General features: G+C 38.5%; 1 protein-coding gene across 2 annotated transcripts; it reads right to left on the minus strand.

Moving 5' to 3' along the window:
- Nucleotides 1–1,946: 1,946 nt before the first annotated feature.
- Kcnmb3 (potassium calcium-activated channel subfamily M regulatory beta subunit 3) lies at nt 1,947–16,672 on the minus strand. Of its 2 annotated transcripts, none has more exons than XM_047564856.1 (4): nt 16,474–16,672; nt 9,629–9,820; nt 6,329–6,527; nt 1,947–2,201 (listed from the first exon to the last, which is right to left on the minus strand). In XM_047564856.1, exons 1-4 carry the CDS (start codon nt 16,578–16,580, stop codon nt 2,133–2,135), a joined length of 567 nt encoding a protein of 188 aa, XP_047420812.1. In that variant the 5' UTR covers nt 16,581–16,672; the 3' UTR covers nt 1,947–2,132. The 2 variants fall into 2 exon arrangements, with proteins under 2 accessions (XP_047420812.1, XP_047420810.1); XM_047564854.1 differs by lacking the exon at nt 1,947–2,201 and adding an exon at nt 4,686–5,534.
- Between the last annotated feature and the right edge of the window lie 3,650 nt (nt 16,673–20,322).

A 20,322-nucleotide genomic window follows, 5' to 3' on the forward strand; every position in this document is an offset into this window, starting at 1 on the left:
TCATAACTTCTTGTTTCTGTGTCTGCACAAACTACAGATCTGGGCTGGACCCACACACTCAGAGTCCACCTTAAAAAACTATTGTGATGTCAAGGACATCACTAAAATATGAGCAATTTTTAAAGGCAATATGTGGTGTTAAAAGATTGTGGTGCTTCTCCTATTTATTTAAAGACAACTTTCATACTTCAGATGTTTTTGAGAAGAGGGGAATATGAAGGGAGTGGGCAGAACAAGAGGAGACGTTCAAATGAATTACATTTTTTATATCCATCCTGGCTGGATGGAGAATGTCTAAGAGAAGGCTGAAAGTTGTGAGAATATATTGTGCATACCACCAGGGAATCAACTCTTCATCGAGGATGGGATTGTGAAGGCCGAATTATAAAATTCAGCATTGACAGTATCCTCAGATAATAATTCTTAGTGACAAAATAATACAGCTGGGCTGTTTTTAAAGTAAAACACAAAACCATTTTAATTATCACATTAAAAATTGTAAATATATCTTGTATGCCATGGCCTGGGAAGCCTGTTTTCTTTTCTTGTAAAAAATGATTTTCACTCTCTGAAAATATGGGATTAGCTCAAGATAACTATGGTCCCAATAAAATTGGATGGGTAACTCTACCTCAGAAGGTTAATGGGGAAAAAATTAGATGAGTCACAATTCAATACTTCAGGCTTTTATGTTACAGACGTTTTGCAGAGCACTATATTTTAGGCTTATAAAGTCAGGTCTTGTTTTTAATGGTGCAAGAAACATTAAGGAAAATGTTTGGCTAAAATGTAATCATTGTTCCAGCCATTTAGAGAAGGCTATAGTGCAAGGAGGTTCGCGGTCCTAGGTTCTTGATTTGGCATTTTAAGTTCATTTTGTTCTCTTTTCTTTTTTGTTCATGCATTTGATATGTGTATTTTTGCACACATTTCTATTTGCAAACACTGCTAGACCTAGTCAAGTGGGATCTTTCATAAAAGATGTAAATAAATACATAATTCAAAATTTCAGAAGAGTTTAAAGTTTATTAGGAGTCTCCCTAATGGAGTAGTAAATAAACTGATTTTATCATTCAACTACTCCACTTGATGAAGGTTTTGCACTTCCTCCTTACTAGTGCAGCGCCACTCCTTCTTCTTGGTTTTACATATGTTAATATTCCAGCCCTGCTGGTTAGCAGGAAGCGAAAGGTGTGAGCCATATGGATATTTTCTGACTTGATTTTTACATGACTACATTAAGAGTTTTAGTGGGGGGGAGTAAAGTCAGTCCATTGTATGTATAACATAGTTAGATCTGATTTTTACTACCAACAGTAGACTTCATTCTTCATGTTGGTAAGTACAGAAAAAAAGTTTTAAAATACATTTGGTAAGACAAATAAAGTCTGAATTTTATCTGCAACCTCATTTAATCTGTCACTACAATAATTTTGTGACAGAACCAGGTGTATTTTTAGGTATTGCTATTTTGTTGATCCTTCTAAGTTAGCAAGGAGGCAGAAAACCTTCAGTGTCTGATATTAAAATATCTTTAATAAAACTAAAGTTCTTAATTCTAGTGCAGATTTCCAAATGTGGTCATAATCCATTAATTTCATAAAAAAAAGTCCCTTACCAGATTTAATTTATGTCCTAAGAGTAGCTTGAGGACTTGGCCTTTATCTGACTCTAGAAATCTTTTTGGCTATGGAACCCAAACTTTAAATTGCAGTTATTTATTTCAGTCTTTGGACTTAAATTTGGTTAAATAAAATGTTAAAGAATATGTCCTTTTGGAACATAACACCTTAATGTCTTGGGAAATGTAACACTACCAGAAGGCTACTGACACATCAAATGTTTATCTTAGAAGCTTCAACAAGGAACTCAACCACCTTTTTAGTCCCACTAATTGTAGCAAGTTGTTTCTATTTATTTTGTTCATTTAATGAATTGAAGTCCTGTGGTATATTGCATTAGTTCAGAGACAGATGTTTTTAATGTTCTTTTAACGATGGCCCAAAAAGTATTTGACACAGCAAGATGCATGTGTTATTATATCAAGACTATAGAATAATACAGTATCACTACATTTAAGACCTCTTCCCAGTCTTGCTGTTCATAGCAGGAAGTTTGGCCTGTGACTGCACTTATTGTTTGTGCTCATCAGAAACTGTCAATGTCTGCTTTTCTTTAACTTTGCAGTCTGTAACATCACGCTGTTTATTAAAAAAAAAAAAAAAAGAAAAAAAAAAGAAAACAAAAAAACCCTTGACTTGTGTCCAAACAATCCTTAGTGTATTATGTAAACAAAGAGCTGTGATAATTCTATCTTGCCGTTTCTTTTGAAAAGAAAACCAGTGTTGCTAATGATCAAAATTTAGCTGAATTTGATTGAAAACCTGAAACTATTATGCCTTAAAAGCCAATTTTTCTACCCTGGTAAAGTGATGAATATTAGAGAAATGTATGTTTAGATATTAACTTCCTTTAACCATAATTTTATACTTGTACTTTAAGCAGACGTATATGTATGTACACACAGGTGTGAATGTATGTATGTATATATATATAGGTAGATGGACTTTTTTCTTCAACAGTTGAAGACCAGAACCTAAAAGTGAAGTTAGAAACGAGCTGATTTTGCTTTCCGTTATCATTAAACATTGCAAAGGGTAAGTCTGGGCTTTTCTTTGACTGGTAATGCACCTGGACATTAATACTTAGTATTTATAAGCAGTTAAGCATATCATTGCTTAAATTCTATTGATTTGCCAAGTGGTTTAACGTGAACTTTAAAGCAACTTTGTTCTTCAGGTATAATGTCTCTCTTTCCTGGGATAAACCAAGTAACCACATCTGAACAGAAAACAACAATGATCAAAGCATATGCTTTAGGCTTCAAATTAGTAGTTTTAAATTTGTTAGCCACAAGAATTGTACATTGTTATGGCAGAAGTCAAATTTATTAATAGAATAGAGATACAAACTTCATTTAAGAAAATTACATAATTTCCATTTCCTGAATGATTTAAAATAGACATGCATACATTTTATTACAGGGAAGTCTTTGGTATACAAAATAATTTATCATAACTTTATACCACACGTTCTGGACCTTAAACATATGTCATCTTTAGCCAAGAGAATGGAGTGGGGCAGAGGGAATTCTCTCTTGCAGCACTCTTCCCTAGCCTCCATGCCCACTGTCCAATGAAAAGTACCAAGGCTGACTATCGGAACTTAAGATTTTTTTTGGTTTTAGCTACTAACATATTTGAGCCCACTACTAGATGTCACTGAGCTTTGTGTTTCATTGACCCTACTCTGTTTATGCCTTAGAAAAACATGAAGGAAGATACCTATTGTATACATGAGGAGAGAGATGTTCAGACAGCTTTTCAGATTTGCCCAAGAATAGGCATCTAAAAAGTTGCTTGATGGCTTACAAATTGAAATGAATCTTACTCTGAGATATGTTCCATGCAAGAAAGGTAAAACATCAAGATCATTTGTTACTGGTCAAGTCAGCATTACTCCATTAAATTCAGTGTATTTACTGGTTTGTGACTTGAAATTAATTGGCAAAAGGTGTTAAACTGATTTAGAATCAAAGTTTGGAGTTTCATTACATCTACACATAAAAGATGCTTTGAAAGTCTGACTTGTGGGCTGGGATGGAGCTCAGTGGTAAATCATCTGCCTCACACAATAAATAAAAATAAAAGTCTTTCTATTCATGATTTAAGATTTTTTGGTCAAATTTTAAAAATGTTTCAAGGCACATTGGAAAATCAAATTCTTTTATATATTTTTTTAGTTGTAGGTGAACACAATACTTTTATTTATTTGTATGCGGTGCTGAGGATCAAACCCAGTGCCTCACACATGCTAGGCAAGTGCTAGACCACTGAGCTACAACCCCAGCCCACAAGCAAATTTTTTTCAACTCAATCTGGAAAGCACTTGTGGGAAGAATCTTGTGACACTATCAAAGTACTGCTGACTAGCCCTGTGGCATTTTGCTACAGTATGGATTATCTGAGGTGGATGTTGAAATCCAGTTCAGCTTCTCCTTACTTTATATTTCTAGACATTTCTCCTGCCAGAATGTGCACAAAGTGAGCTGATGAAAAGCATAATGAACTAGAAAAATATGTTGTGGTACATAGCAAGGCTAAGTACAAATAACTGTAAACTTAGCTTTCTGGTAAGCTTTTTTATCATGACTAGTGAAAAAAAAAATTGAAAAATGGTAAGTCCACATTTTCTGAACCAGGAGGTAGGTAGGTAGGTAGGTAGGTAGGTAGATAGATAGATTTTTTTTTTTAAACCCAGGGATTGAACCCAGGGGTTCTTAACCACTGAGCCACATCCCCAGCTCTCTATTTTATTTAGAGACAGGGTCTTGCTGAGTTGCTTAGGGTTTGGCTAAGTTGCTGAGGCTTGCTTTGAACTTGCAATCCTCCTGCCTCAGCCTCCTGAGCTGCTGGGACCACAGGCATGCACCACCACCCTGCTAATTTTTGTCTTTCTGTAGTAAATGAACTATTTTTTGTCAAAGTTTGTGTGTGTGTGTGTGTATGTGTATTTGTTTTTTGGGTACTGGGAATTTAACCCAGAGGCACTTAACTACTGAGCTACATCTCCAGCCCTTTTATTTTTTATTTTGAGACAGGGTTTCACTGAGTTACTGAGGCTAGCCTTGAACCTGTGATCCTCCTCCTGCCTTAGCCTCCCTAGTCACTGGGACTACAGACATGTACCACCACATACCACTAAGGATTTCTTTGAGAAACATTATTGTGTGAACTGTACTGCATAGATTGTTAGGCTGAGAGTCCAGTGCTCAGTAGATACCTTGGTTTCCATACTGACAGATTCTAGCTAGGGCTAAACTTAGACACTGAGAATAACTACCTTGAACTCATTTCGCCCTGTGTGCTTCATTGGCTCTTCTGTGGAAAGAGGTTTGGAATAGAAAGGATGATGAATTTGTGCATATTTATAGAATAAATAGAATACACATGAAGCTTTTTAAAAATGTCTCCCACATGAAAATATGATACTTAGCTTTGTGTAATTAGTTTAATTGGCAGGCAACCATAATTAGGTGTTCAGTTGCAGAAATCCCAGTATAGGAGGCCAGTGCTTTACTTTAGCCACCATCTTAAGATCTCTCTGGTCCTTCCTTTGTTCCTCCCCATACTCTGTAGTTGGATTTGCTGCCATCCCGTAGAGTGTACTCTGCCACCTATCTCATCTCTGGCTGAAGTGCTGTATTTTTCACACCGCAGGGAAAGGTACTGTGTCAATCTCACCATGCCAACAATCAGGGCACCACCTAGCAAAGTCAGTGAAGGCCAAAATAAACAGTGGAAGAGAACCATGTGGTCATACTTTTTTATAAGAATGACATCTTCAGATTGGCCATCTGGACTGTAGAAGCATGAAAAGGGGGTTCCATTTTTGTGATCAAAGAATTCCTTTATGTCCAGAGCACTGTTGAGCAAATCATTCCTATCTTGATGGCACTTGGGTGTATAAAAGCACTAGGAATATGGAGGAGGAAAAAGATAAGAACACTCTCACTAATACCAAGCAACAGTTTTAATTCTAAAATAGCTTCAGGCTAAAGCTTTGAGTGAGATTTCAGTCTTAGAAGGTGGTTTAATATTACAAAGCTCATAAGGAAAGGTTGGTAGGAGAGCACAGTGAAATGGCCATTTCCAAGTGCTAAGAAAAAAGCTTGAGGTTCATTACCATATCCGTTAGGGGATTGAGGAACTGTGTTAGGGGCTAAGAAATGTTTGAGACCTTAAAAGTAACTGCATCCAAAATAGAAAATAACTCATCAGATTGAAATTGAGTGCTTAAAGATACTAAAATGTAAATGTCAATCTAATACAACTTCTATAAGTGTAAATATAAATTTTAAATCCTTTTAACTAGTGTAATTTACTGAAATCAAAATTGTAACAATTATTTAAATTTAATAAGAAAATATACTTGCTTGACTTAAGATCAACTGTGAGTATATTTTAACATTTTTTGATATGATAGAGAGTGGGAGCTCCAAAAGACTGCCTACTAAAAAACCTGCTCTTTGGACCAGCCTACTAATTTCAGATACCAAAACTGGAATAATGACTTTCCTTTCTGTATACCCTGTTTGCCCTCCAAGAATACTTTGTTTCATTTATCCTGACTTGACCACTTTGAAAATGTTTGCTAGAAGAAAACAGATTTATCCCTACAGATGGCTCTGGGTTCTGCACCCTGCTAGCACAGTCTGTCATGGAAGGGTTGTTGTTGTAAGAAATCCATTACATGAACTTAACATTACCTTGGAATTGATCTGAACAGCCTCTTCATTATAATGCAGGAGAGCTTTCTGACCTGAATGGGTGAGGTTCACAAACACCTGAAGACACGGGTACTTCCCCTGGCCTCGGCAGTCCATGCCACAGCTGAAAGCACAGTCCAGCCAGTCCTCCATGATGTGCGTGTGGATGGTAGTGCAGTTCGACTCTTTGCGCTGAGTGCTTCAATATGAAAAAATAAATACTCTTCACTTACAAGGAATTTTAGTTTCACATTTCTAATGTGGTAGCCCAAGGCATTTTGTCTATTTAAAGGCTATAATGCAGGACATCACAGAAGCCACATAATGATCAGGGAAGGGAGTGTGCAGAAAGTAGGAATGGGATAAACAAACAGCAGATGGTCAAGTTCCATCTCAATTTTGATCCTACTGACATTTCTCACTATGCCAACACTAAGATCCCCTTAGATTAATGGTTCTCAAAGCTCAGTCACCTGAATGTGTTTGGTAGAAAAAAGTATTTGTGTACTCCAGGGCTTCACTTCCAGAGATTCTGGCTTAGTCTAGAGTAGAGGTCCAGGAGTCTCTATATTGGATAGTATTTAAGATGCACATATTTGAGAAACAGATTAAGTAGTGTTACCCTAAGTGCTGTGCCACCAAGATTCACACTCAGCATCCAACTGGCTTGTCCTCATAATTGCCTTTGGATTGAGTCAACTATAAGGCTTAGTCAACAGCCTACAGAAAGTTCTGCTATCAAGACATAATTCCATATACCTACTCTGCTTCCAAAGAGCGAAATACAAACAGGGAATCTCTATTACAATACCTACCACATTTTTGCTCTCCGAAGTTCCTTAAAGCCAAGAACTCTATCCTGTTCGTCTTTAGGTTTCTCAGGGTGTAAGGCACAATTCCTCACATCCTAAATGATCCATAAGGATTATACCGAATTAGATTTTACTTGAAAAACAGTCCTTGAGAATTTGCACGTGCTACGTACACATAATGCCTTAGGTGCTATGGAAATGGTAGATAAAGTCCCTGCTTCAAAGATCTTGTGGTGGTATTGACAAAAGACTTATACATATGAAATAATTAGAGAACAAGCCCAAGATAGAGTAAATGAGACCAAGAGGAAATACAAGGATTGTTATGGGACCAATTCCTCATGCAGCCTCACACATCAAGGTGTGCCTCCATTTCCTCTTGCCTGAAACAAGAAGTTAAATTAGCCAGCTTTAAAGTCAGAAGCCTGAAAAGCATTGTTTAGCTAGATTCATACCACACTTCCTAATACCATTGACCATAAATAATCATTTTTCTTTATTAATAAACAGGAGACACTCTGAAGTTTAACCTGACTGACCTCCAGGCCCACAGCATAAAAGCCCCTGGGGGTGGGGCAGGGTGAGCCATGTGGGATTCTGTGATATGAGGGTGTTCAGGAGCTCAGCCTGCTATTTCTGGTTTCAAAGGTGGAGAACAATGGAGCACAGGAGCCAGGACTGTGGCAGCCTCCTGAAAAGGTTCCCAAAAAGGTTCTTTTCTGGAACCCCCAGAAGGGAATGCAGCAAGCTGATGTCTTTGTGTTAGCCCTGCAACACCTGTATCAGACTTCTGATCTACAGAGATATAAGATCATAAATTTGTGTTGCTTTTGATAACTTGTTACAGAGGCAACAGAAAACTAATATAGATACTGCAAACCAAAAAAAAAAAATAAATAAGAAATGGAGGTAGAAATATTATTGGGCAAGTGAAAATTATAAAAATAGAAAAAAAAAATTCTTTCATAGGTTTAGGTCTGGCCTGCTGCTTCACTAAATTAGCCTATTACTTAAACTAGGCATCTTGGAATGATATTTTAGAGTTGCTTTCTTATCTGTTAGAACCTAAGTTCTATAAAGCTGGAGCAAATACAAATGGTAGGATTTGAATCTCCCTTGAAAAGTTCAGAAAGCTCTGCTATAAAGAGTGTGACGTTGTGTCCTGTGCCAGGTTAGAACCTTTCAGCTGGAACCAAGAACATATTTAGGACTAAAAGGTGAACACATTCTTTCAATAGTATTGTGTGTGTATTTGTCTACAGCTGTGACAAAATCCATCACTTGATCAAAAAATGAGGGATTGAGATCATGAAGATGGGCAAGAGCTACCCAAGGCTTCCTAACTACCTTATTTTATGGAGCAGAACTATTTGAGATGGCACAAGATGAGAAATGTGAACTCACTACTCTTAAGCATTCACTTTATTTAACCAATTTCCAGAAACACTTAGAAAAGTAAACCTTAAATATGAGCAACAGTTTGGTGCCAGCTTACATAAGGTATCCTCAAGTCATCTCCCAAATAGATTTCATTTTTCATACAACCTGGTCTGCCTGTGCGCACACACATTTATTCAAATATGTAAATATATGTAATACAGTTATATTTTAAAAATAGATGAGGAAATTGGAGTAACAGGAAAAGAGAAAGCAAGAATAAAATCAAGATTGAGGTACAAGCATTGAACCTGAAGACCATCAGATCCCTTATAGTTAACAAGAACTGAGCTCTGAATTCCTAGCAGCCAACTAGAAGTATGATTCCTGGCTTCCTCTGAATAAAAGTGAGCTGGTTGATCGGGAAGAGAACCAGTTCTTCCAGTCCTAATATCAGAGAAAAAAATTCCCCTGGAATACTTCTAATAGCAGCACCATGAGTTTAGTGTCCTCTGCCTTTTCTCCTAACACTGGTAACTCAGGAATCGCAGGGGATGAATCTGGAAAAATAACACAAGTAGACCACTCACTCTCTTTCCCTTATTGGAATCCTAGGCCTCTTCCCATTCTCCCTGGGCTGCCTTTGTCCTTTGGAGGTCCAAAGTGAAAGCATCCTTTACTTTTACATGCATTTAATAAGGAAGCAAGGTTCAAGAAAGGCAAACTAATATTTATTGAGCAACTACTATGGAGTCAGGTAGACATTGTCAAATTTGAAAAACTTTCATTGTGTTCACATAGAAGGGTTAGCATTTCCCTGAGAAATTGACATTTTAGAGGATGAATTTGTCACCTAAATGAATATCTGACTTATAGGTTATGTTTGGAGGTAAATGTGAATTATGAGATTGGGTGGGAGAGGGATATCTTCCACATTCTTACCACTTCATTTCCCACACCCAACTGCTTTCCAACATGGAGAGAAGGACAGGTGATTGCACCTCTGCAGAAGAGCAGAGACTGGAGAAAACTAAGCCAGCCTTCCCACCTTTACCATCGTGCCTGAGTCTGATCTGATTCGTAAACACAGGATCTCATGACTAATTCTTACCTGAGCATGAAAGGTTTTAGGATGGTTGTTCCAAGCAAGAAGAACATTAGGATGGAGAAACCCATCATTGCAAACCCTAGCAGCATGGCTCTGTCCTCTCCAGCACTGGAGGGCAGCTTCCTGTGCACCTCTGCTGAGTCTCCATCCTTATAGTCTCTGTGTCTCTTCTTCACCGAGGTAGGAAAGGCTGTCCTTTGGAGGAAGTGATGGGGGAGATTGAGACAAGCTAGTAGACAAGTGGCATTTACCAACACAGGGAGTAGGGGGATAATCCCATCTGCCACCACCTGAAGGTTATGAACAGGCTCCATGCAACACAACGAGATCCCCCTTTCAGAGGTTGGTGGGAAATCCATCTAAATAAGCTTCAATGGTGTGTTATTAAATATTTTTAAAGATAGAGTAACAAGTCTGAGTTCTGTGGCCTGGTAGAAGTCTTTAGGGTTCTGTGTAATCAATGACTATAATTTTGTTTTATATGAATATGTGTTATAAACTGATTTATCTTTCAGGGATATTGCACATCCTTTCTGAAAATATTTTTTACATTCTCTTATGGATTCTGTGTGGTAAGAATGACTGAGAAGTTTCACATTCGGAATTAAGAGCATCCTGAAACAGTAGGGTTTGTCTCACATGTTGGCAAGGCAGCACCCCCGCACTGGGCTTCCTGACCCATGGCCCAGTCTACTGAGAATTATGAAGTTTTCACTGCCGTCTTCTCTCTCCTTGTCCACTTCTCCTCTCCATCTGCTCACTGCTCTGCATAAGTGTCCCTGTGTTTCTTCTCTCTGCTCTGCCTGAGAACCTGCTCCAGCAAAGGATGTGATAACTTATTTCACAATGGGGTGGCTAGTGAACGGTAAAGTCCAACACAAAGGTCACAAACTGGTGGCCCATGGACAGCATGCAGCCCATGAATACGTTTTATTTGGACTTCTCTCTGGATTCTTTTATTTTCTTAATGTGGGATTAGTTGCTAACACTTCAAAATCATGAGATTTCTCATAAAAATGCCAATTTCTGACTTTGGATAAACATCACAAGATCTACATTCCTTCTACCCGGGCCAAGCAACGGCTGCCCTGTGGCCAAACAGTCCCAGAACTTCACATGACAGTGTCACTAATCAGCCATTCCCGGCTCAGTAGCCATTTGAGTCCCAGGGATATTTCTTTTTTATGAGAATTTATGAATTTATAAGTCAAACAAATGCTTATAATAGTAAAAAACTCAGGCTCCATCAAGCTGCCTGAAAACCATACTAAATTTTGAAGCTAAACAAAAACCTTATCAAGAGGATTGCTAGTTTTTGTTTTTGTTTCTTTTTTCCAAAAGTGCATTTCATATTTTATCCCATGTCCTTGCCCTTTCTTCTCCCTTCTCTTCTGCAGCACATTCAACCTCTAAAGAGAGCAAGGAGCATGTCAGGCAATCCAGAACGCGTTGGGAGCCCCCACTGGGAAGCAGTCGCCTCCAAAGATGGTGTCAGCACTCCATTGTTCACACCACTTCAGAGAATCAGGAACCTTCTAACCCCCTTTGTACTTTAGTATGCTCTGTCTTCCCACCCTGAGAGAATGGACACAGAAAAAAAATTTATAAAATTTGAGACAAAATATTTTTAACTTATCAGCAAATCCAATGTATTGTTTAAGAGTTTTAGCCCTAAGGTGAAGTTTGAATATTTTCTGCAGTTTCCAACACACAGCACCCCGCATGTGCCCTTTGCTCTGACACTGAACATTAGTTGCTCTGTGTCGTAAGGTATGTGGAGATTTATTGCAAGACACCTTTGGAATCCATGGGTGAAGAGGCCGATGATGAGGCCCCATAGCATTTCTAATACATTCACTAAATATACCCAATTATACTGTGTGGTTACATGGAACTGGCATAACCTGTTAGATTCTGATCTAAAGTAGGAATAAGAACTGCTAGGATACTAGAACAGGCTTCCAATTTTCAATATTTCTGTCTACCTTGTTCTAAGGTTTTACGAAAAATTGACAACCTTATAGATACCTCGTAAAGATGTTATTTCATGTTTGGGGGAAGGGATAATATAATCATTTAAAATTAACACATATGGACTGGGGTTGTGACTCAGTGATACAGCGCTTGCCTAGCATATGTGAGGCACTAGGTTCGATTCTCAGCACCATAAATAATAAATAAACAAATAAATAAAGGCCCATGGACAACTAAAAAAATTTTTTTTTTAATTAACACATATGCTGAGAGAGGTGGCTGCACAACTATAATACCAGCTACTTAGGAAGCTGAGGCAGGAAGATCACAAGTTCAAAGCCAGCCTGGGCATCTTAGCAAGACCCTCTCTTACAGTGAAAAATAAAAGGACTGGGATGTGGCTCAGTGGTAAATAAAGGAAAGGGGGAGGGAAGGATAGGATAACATAAAGGGAAGATCAGTGATGTAGAAGAAGATCAAGAGACAGAGTGGAGAGATGGGTAAAGGGAGGCAATGCAGAATAAATTTTTCAAAAATCATGTTATGGGCATATATAAATATACCATGGAACTTCACTTTTATGCATAGGTAGAAAGAACCAATCAAATAGAAATTAATAAATGAGCAAAAGGAAGTCTAGTAGAGGAAGGAGGCTGGGAGGCTGGGATTTCATGAACTGAAATCAAATTCCATCTATGTATGAATTTGTCAGGATGGACCCAAATACTATGTATGACTATAAATCTCTAAGAATTTTTTGAAAAAATTTAAATGAAGTAAAATACGTATCTGTAACATTTGAAGAAATAAAAGAAGGATTGCAGATATCAAAGAGTAATAGACTCTAAAATATGAACAAGCTAATACTAAAGAAAAACAAATAGAAAGGAAAAATAAAGTAGTTGAAAGTAAAAACATTGTGGATATATTTAATAGTTAATTAGATACATCTGAAAAGATAATTAGTAAACAGAAAATGGATCTGAAAAATAGCCAAAGTGTAATGTAGAGGGATTTTAAAGTGGAAAATATGAAAGAAAGGTTAAGAGACATAGAAGATAGGTTGAAAAATTCCTAACATGATATCTATTCAGAATTCCAGAAGAAGATAAGTTAGAAGCAATATTTTAAAGAGAAAATCAAATTTCAGAACTAATGAAAGGCTCAGTGCACAGATTCCAGGAGCCTGGTGCAATAAAATAAAAAGAAATTCACACCTAAACAGATCCACAGATATGTTGCGAAGCCACAAAAACAAGGGGGGGGGGGGGGGGGGACTTAACAGAAGCCAAAGAAAAAAACAGATTAATTTCAAAGGACTCATAATTCTTTGTTACAAGAATGGAAGCCAGAGGACAGGAATATTGTCAATACACTGAGAAAAAGTAACTACAAGTTTCTATACCCAGCAAAACAATTTCTCAAGCCCACGTGTAAAATAAAGAAATTCCAGACACACACAAAACTGAGTTTGCCCTCATACACTCTAAAGGAAAAGGGTAAGTAGTTAATCCAAGTTGAAGTAGAATAATCCAGGAGGCAGAGCTGGGATTTCACCGGAAATGAAGAACAAATACAGGAATAAATAAGTAAAGATATTGACTCTACATAAATAATAGTCATTATTATTACTATTAAAATGTTTTATGCAGAAATAATACATGACAAAAGCATGTAATTTACAGGGGGTAATGGGGGCAATGTGTTCTAAATGGCTAAAAGTTGGGTGGGGGGAGATAAAGACATTGATTTCACTTTGGTAAGTTCTGGTCTGCATGTGAAATTTCTGCAGTGGCCCTAAAAGAGTAGAAATAGGAGACGTAATTTCCAAACTATTAGAAGCAGGGAGAAATCAATCTAAAAGAAAGCAAGAAGGAAGAAGAGAACTCTCGTGGGAAAGACAGGACAAATAACACAAAAAACCTGATAGAATAACGGTATTCTATCAGTATATCAGAAATTATAATAAATCTAAGAAGATTGATTCAGTTAAAAGATGAAGATTGTCAGACTAGATTTAAATATGTTTATATTTTTACAAGACACATCTGTGTATTCACAAATACAGAAAAGTTGACATTTATCGCACCAAGTATAACAAAAAGCAAGCCAATATGAACCTTAAGATTAAAAAGCTTTGTTAGAAAGATAATGACATTGATAAAACTTCTATTCACCTGGGAGATAAAACAATTCTAATCTGTATATACCTAATATTATTGCCTCACTGACAGAACTACAAGAAGAAACAGACAAAATCCACTATCAGATTATGAGATATTTTTATATACTCTCTCAGTAATTAATAGCTCAATCAGACAAGTCAATAAGGAAATAGATCTGAACAAGCAATTAACAAATTTTACCTACATAAGAGATATGGACTACTGTCCCCTGCAGAATGTGGTCTTCTCAAGCATATATGGAACATTTATGAGATCTGACAACAAATTTAGCTGTAAACAAACACTCAAAAATTGATTGAGGAGGGCTGGGGTTGAGGCTCAGCGGTAGAGCACCTCCTGCCTAGCACGTGTGATGACTGGGTTTGATCCTCAGCACCACATAAAAATGAATAAATAAATGTATTGTGTCCATCTATACTTAAAATTTTTTTAATTAAAAAAAAAAATTAGCCGAGGATTTGTGCAAGCAACATGCCTTTGTATGCTCTTTGTAAAGTTAGAAAACATGGGAAAGTCTAAGGAAGAGGGGAGAAAAAACCCACAATCCTTTAGAGGTAATTCCTGTTCATTTACAGAGTTATTCCTCCCTTTCTCTATATTGTTTTAAATGAATGCGATCACACTAGACACAGTTTAGGTTTTTAATCTTGTATTTTTCACTTGCTTCCCATGTCATTAATTATTCTTTGTAGCCATTCTATTGGCTACATGCTATTCCATCAGAAGGATATTCCATCATTTCCTTAACCCTGTCTTTATTGTTGAATATTATTACATTGTTTCCAATTCTCCCAGACCACAAACAGCCCTATAATTAACTTTGTGGTATTTACAAGCACCTTTCATCCAAGGACCTCAAAGCACTTACAAATGATCTGATTCTCTCTCTGGTCAGAGATATGAGAGAAGGCATTTTTACTCCTTTTCTCTAGTACGACATCTCCACTTCTAACCAAGGTATTTCCTGGAGAGGTTTAGTCATAGTCAAGGCAGAGTCCACCCTGCCGGTCCTCTTCACAGCAGGTAGGACCAACCTTCCCAGACCTGAGCACAGCACAGCTCCCCGGTGCCTTCTGGCTCAGCCCCAGGCAAACTCGATGACAAAGCTCAAACACGCTCATCTGGGTGTGAGCCGGACAGAAACCAGCAGCCTCTCCCTCCAACACTGAAACTTGTGCAAGAAGTGTTCCTCAGAAACATGCTGTGGCTCATCAAACTTCATAATTCACTTACTTCATATATGCATGTAACTTCTAAGCATGGGGTACATTAAATTAATATCCCCCTGTAATTTGTTTTTGTTGCAGAGGAGACTTTGGCAATTATTTTTACCCTTCTATCTTTTAATGACAAAATTATTTAACGACTTCTTTTGAAACAGCAAAGGAGGTTGAATAAAGTCAACATGGTTCATCAAGTTCAGCAAGAGGAAAGAGCAATAATTCAATTGTGCGTTTCAGAAAAGAAAATGAGGTGCTACCTTGCTTTGGAGTTAATGTGACTCTCTTTCTATCTAGTTAATTGGGCTGTGTACAGGGCATTAAAACCTGTTTTCTTGCATGTTTGCATTTGATCGTTTGCCATGCAGTGATTCACTTAAATTGTCTACTCATAAAAGTATTTGCTCATTTCTAGGTGAAAAGAATCCCTCTCTCCTCGTGCTCTGTCCATTCCTTCATCCCCAGATCTCAGCCAAATCCCTATATCTCCCTCTCTGCCTGTGTTCTCTCTCTCAAATACCCATGAGCCTAGCTAGAGGACAGTGAAATAGATAAAAGTGATGGCATTGCAATCTTCAGTGTTTCCACTTTCACCTCCGACTCCACTTGAACCTCTAACAGGTCAACCAAGTTTTACGATGGAGAACTAGGTTGTAACTGGCACCTCTCGCAAGAACATGATGACATGCTTTTATTCTCTCATTTCTTGAAAACCCTCAGGCATTGCCCCTCTCCTGTTTTGGTTACCACTGCTGACTGCCTTACCGCCCCAATCCCAGAGTAGAGTGGGTACCACTTCACTAAGGGTTCTCAGCTTCTCTGCTCTGCATTCCCCTGGGGAGAAAAGAGTGCTGAAAATAATTGATCTCACTTCCCCCTTTATGGAGTGTAGGAGGGTGGTTAATAACAATAGATGAAATGTACACAGAATCTGATAATCTAGCTGAGAGTGCCTGGCGTGTACATCACTGTGCTAGGGCGTGTGGATGTCCATTTCACAGATAAGGAAGAGAGCAGGTGGAGACAGGTTAAGTCACTTGCCCAGAGTCATATGGCTAGCTAAATGGTGGAGCTGGGATTTGAATCCAGGGCAGTGACCGGAAGGATTCACAAATAGGACCAAATACTGGTGTTATTTCCTCATTCCTTCATTCAACCAAGAGACATTGATTGATTGAGCACTAACTCTGTGCCGGAGCATATTTTAGTGCTGGGACCCAGAGGTGAGTTTTAAAAGGCCCCTGACCTTCAATAACTTGAAACCTAGGGAGGAAGTCAACAAGAAAGGGTACAGCCTACGATGTCAGCACTGCTGGGGAAGCCTCAGAGTTACCATGAGAGGCATGGCAAGTGGGCGTCCTTAAAGCACAAAGACCAAACCCAACCCCCAAGTTCATACGGCCCCCCTGGTAACCATTTCTTCGGTAAGATGCACCTTATAGGCTGAGAGAGTCTGGTGGCGACTTACCTCCCCTGGCACCTCCGGCTGCCCTGGAGTGTAATTTGAACGGGGATGCTGAAGGGCTGCATGAGGCCAGGGGGTTGGCCAAAATGAACCCCCTTCACCTGAGTCATGCCCTCTGAGGGCTGGAGAAGGGTGAAGCTGAAGCATCAACGGAAGTGGAGTCCCAAAGGGAACCCCTAATCCCCAGCACAGCAACAGCCATCAGAAGCCCTGGTGCTTCCACAGCTGCCAGCCAGCTAGAACTTTCCTGGAGAGGTGGGAACTCGGGGCAGCCTGGCCCACACAGCTCGCAGATCCCTGCAGGGCGAGGCAGTCACTCCTAGATGCTCAAGAAGAACCTGTTTGGTTTTCTACAGACCTCTCCGCCTCTCCGCTACCAAATGCCTGGTGCCTGCCTCCACCTGATCACCAGAGTTTCCGCTTCACCAACTAGGTACATCGTCATAGAGACCAAAACACTGTGGAAAGTTCTGAGGCCCAAGGGACCCTACATAATTGGTGAGGGACATACTCTGTACAAGGTTTATAAGAAGAGGAAATATTTGGCTTTGGTCACATTTCCTTTTTTAACAAATGGCCTCAGCATGCAAGCTTAGAGAATGCTTTTTCTAGTTAATTGCATGTTCTGGCTAAGAGAATTAGCTTTTTATATCATAGGTGACTTCCCCAAGACTCAAAAAACCATAAAATAACTCGCTATTAAAACTATCTAAAAAGGCACCGTATCAAACATCACTTTATCTTTGATGATTTAAAAGGCATTCGAGGATATTTTCACACTCCCAAATTATGCGTTAATCATTGACATACAGCATTGTTTCCTGAAATGTGGATGATAGAGTGCTAAATAAACTTTTGCTGTGTTTGGATTTTTGTTTTGTTTTGTCTTTGTTGTTTTTTTTTTGTTGTTGTTTTTGTTTTGTTTTGTTTTGTTTTTTGAACCTAGGGGTGCTCTATCACGGAACTACATCCCAAACTTTTGTATTTTTTATTTTGAAGCAGGTTCTAAATTGCTGAGGTTGACTTTGAACTTGTAATCCTTCTCCCTCAGCCTCCAGAGTCACTGGTACTACAGGCATGTGTCTAGCTTGGGGTATGTTTTTTAATCAAGGCAAAATTATCTTGACATTTTCCAAAATGTTGGTGCAAACAAGAATATAAGCATAATCTCATACATAAATATAGCTATATAAACTTACTTGAAGACATTTTAATACTATTTAATGAAAATATGCATTTGTATATTTCTAATTTGTATTATTATTCTCAGAGTTATAGACTAGATCCTCTGTGAAATATTTGTTTTTAGTGAACTGAAGCAATTTAGAATAAAAACTGATGGCAACTAGATTTTTTTTTTCTTCTGCCTCCTACTTCCACCTTAGCCTTTATATATGATAGCTTTTCTTTTTTAGATTTAGATGTGCTAATAAATTCCCCTGAAACATGAAACATAACTCCCTCGGAAGAAGTGAATGATTTGCTACTTTTAGGTAATTGATTCAACCTCAGAAATATGGTAATTTTTTCAACCCATGAGACCCTTTCTTTCTTTTCTTTTTCTTTCTTTTAGAGGGGCTGTAACTATGTTGCCTAGGCTGGTCCCAAACTTCAGGCTCAAGCAGTCCCCGCTGCCCGGCCTCCTGAGTAGCCAGGACGACAGGAATACCCTGTCATACCCAGAACTTGCACCTGCCTTTATAGGAACCTCCAGGTCATTCCTATCTTAAGTTCCAGTTCCAAGTGAAAGAAAATAGTCATGCGCAATCTTTAAAAATTTGTTGTAAAATGGTATGAGAAAGGAAAGTAAGTTTTTAAAAATCATTTTTAGTCCTAATTTACAAGTTCAGATGGACCCTGACAGACTCCTCTTGGATCCTCACAAATGTGGGTCTAGTTATATCATGTAGTTATATCATGAGTATAGTTGTCAAAATTGGCTGTCTGAAACTGACCTCAAACCTAGCCTGTGTTTGGTTCTTTTCCCTTTTTTTTTTTTTTTTTTTTTGTACTGGTGTTTAAACCGAGGGAAACTTATCACTGAGCTACATGCCAATCCCTTTTTATTTTCAATTTTGACACAGGGTCGAAATTGAAGGGTCAAGTTGCTGAGGATGTAGCTAAATTGCTGAGGCTGGTCTCCAAGTTGCCATTCTCCTTCCTCAGCCTCCCCAGTTGTGATCACAGGCAGGTGCCACCATACCCAGTTCACCTCTTCCTTTTTAAATAGGATCAAGATAGTGAGAAGGCTTAACATCACCTCTTGTTCTTTGATTTTTTTTTTTCCTTCACTTGGTAGTGTCTGGCCACTCTGCACACCTACAACCCTCTCGCCCAAAAGCTAAGCCTGCTCCACACACATACTCCATCCTGGACTCCTGGCCCAGAGAAGTGGGTACGAATTGCAATCCTGGCATGTCTGTTTGGCAACACGGCAAGGCTAAGCAGATAGAGTGTGGAGATGAGAGACACCCTGCACTCGCATCAGCATTCCTGGTCCCCAAGACTCTCCTGAGCTCCTGCCTCCTCCTTCTGATTACTGGCAATCACATCCTGCTCCACAAAACAACAGTAAGTGATCTGTCAACCCACCATGTGGGTCTCTGGCCCTGAGACTTTGAATACTAGGTTGAAATCCAAGCTTTGTAACTTCAAGTAACCCTTTAAAAATTCCCTGCCCTGGTTTTCTTCAGTTTAAAGGGAGGAAATAAAAACTCAGTGTGAACTGCATGAGTATGCTAAGTCTAAGTGTCCATAAACTGTTGTGAAATCTATATATGAAAGCAGGTATTATTGCAAAACACTGTCATGGTGAAGTCCTGGCTCCAGAGTCCCAGTCATTTATTTTGCAGTTAATAAATGCCTTTCTCAAGGGAAGAAAAGGACCCTCTCTCCTTTTCACCATGCTGAAGAAACTACTTCCTCATTCTTTTTCCATTATCTCAGTTGCACACTAGTTATCACAGCTAAGAATTCTTTTGTAGCTGAAATTCTCCATGTTCATGAAAACTCTGTTTCCACATTTAGAGATGCACAAATCATTTACATCCTAAAATGTATGCAAAGACTCATGTTCTCTGTGTTTTTGTGTAGGGAAACAAATAAGCCCTAACTGAACAGTCATCAGGATGGGGAAATTTTGCTGATGTGAGCAACAATTTAAACTGTCAAAAGTCAAGTCAAGCAGGGCGCAGTAGTGCATGCCTGTAATCCCAGGAGCTCAAAGAGGCAGAGACAGGAAGATTGCAAGTTCAAAGCCAGCCTCAGCAACTTAGCAAGGTCCTACATAATTTAATGAAACCCTGTCTCAAAATAAAAAATATAAAATAAAGAAGGAATGGGAATGTGGCTCAGTGGTTAAGCATCCCTGAGTTCATCCCTGGTACCAAAAAAAAAAAAAAAAAGTAAAGTTCATATCTGATCTTACATCCTTTTTGTAGGAAAGTAACAACAACAAGGAACAACAAGGGAGTATGGTCTATGCCACACACTCCTGAAATTTGGGACCTTCCTTTTCCATTATCCTAATCATTACCTTCAGCCATCTTTGCTCATCAAATGGGTAGTTGAACCTAAGAACTAGGTCCACAGCTGAAATACCAGCATCACCTCTCTGCAGATATTTTTCCCTCTGAGTAAAACTAATGGCTAACATTTATTAAGCACTTAGTATAAGCCTGGCACAGTGCTCAGGTCATACATCCATTCATTCATTATGGGAAACTTTTCTAGAGCACAGAGCTATGTTGACTCATACAACCTCATAAGAAGCAGGGAACTGGACCTATCCTGGCATCCAGACAACTCAATGGACAATTGAGGCAGAAATTAATAAAAATGATAACTGAAATT

Source organism: Sciurus carolinensis, chromosome 9 (genome assembly GCF_902686445.1).
Source record: "Sciurus carolinensis chromosome 9, mSciCar1.2, whole genome shotgun sequence".
In the NCBI taxonomy this organism is placed as follows: Eukaryota; Metazoa; Chordata; class Mammalia; order Rodentia; family Sciuridae; genus Sciurus; species Sciurus carolinensis.

Excerpts from the sequence above, each read along its gene's own strand:
- Kcnmb3 (XM_047564854.1), bottom strand. The coding sequence starts at position 16,580 with ATGACTCAGGTGAAGGGGGTTCATTTTGGCCAACCCCCTGGCCTCATG. Across the intron at positions 6,528-9,628 it reads CTAAAACCTTTCATGCTCAG|CACTCAGCGCAAAGAGTCGA; the intron begins GTAAGAATTAGT and ends TTCATATTGAAG. Across the intron at positions 5,535-6,328 it reads CTGTTCAGATCAATTCCAAG|TGCTTTTATACACCCAAGTG; the intron begins GTAATGTTAAGT and ends CCATATTCCTAG.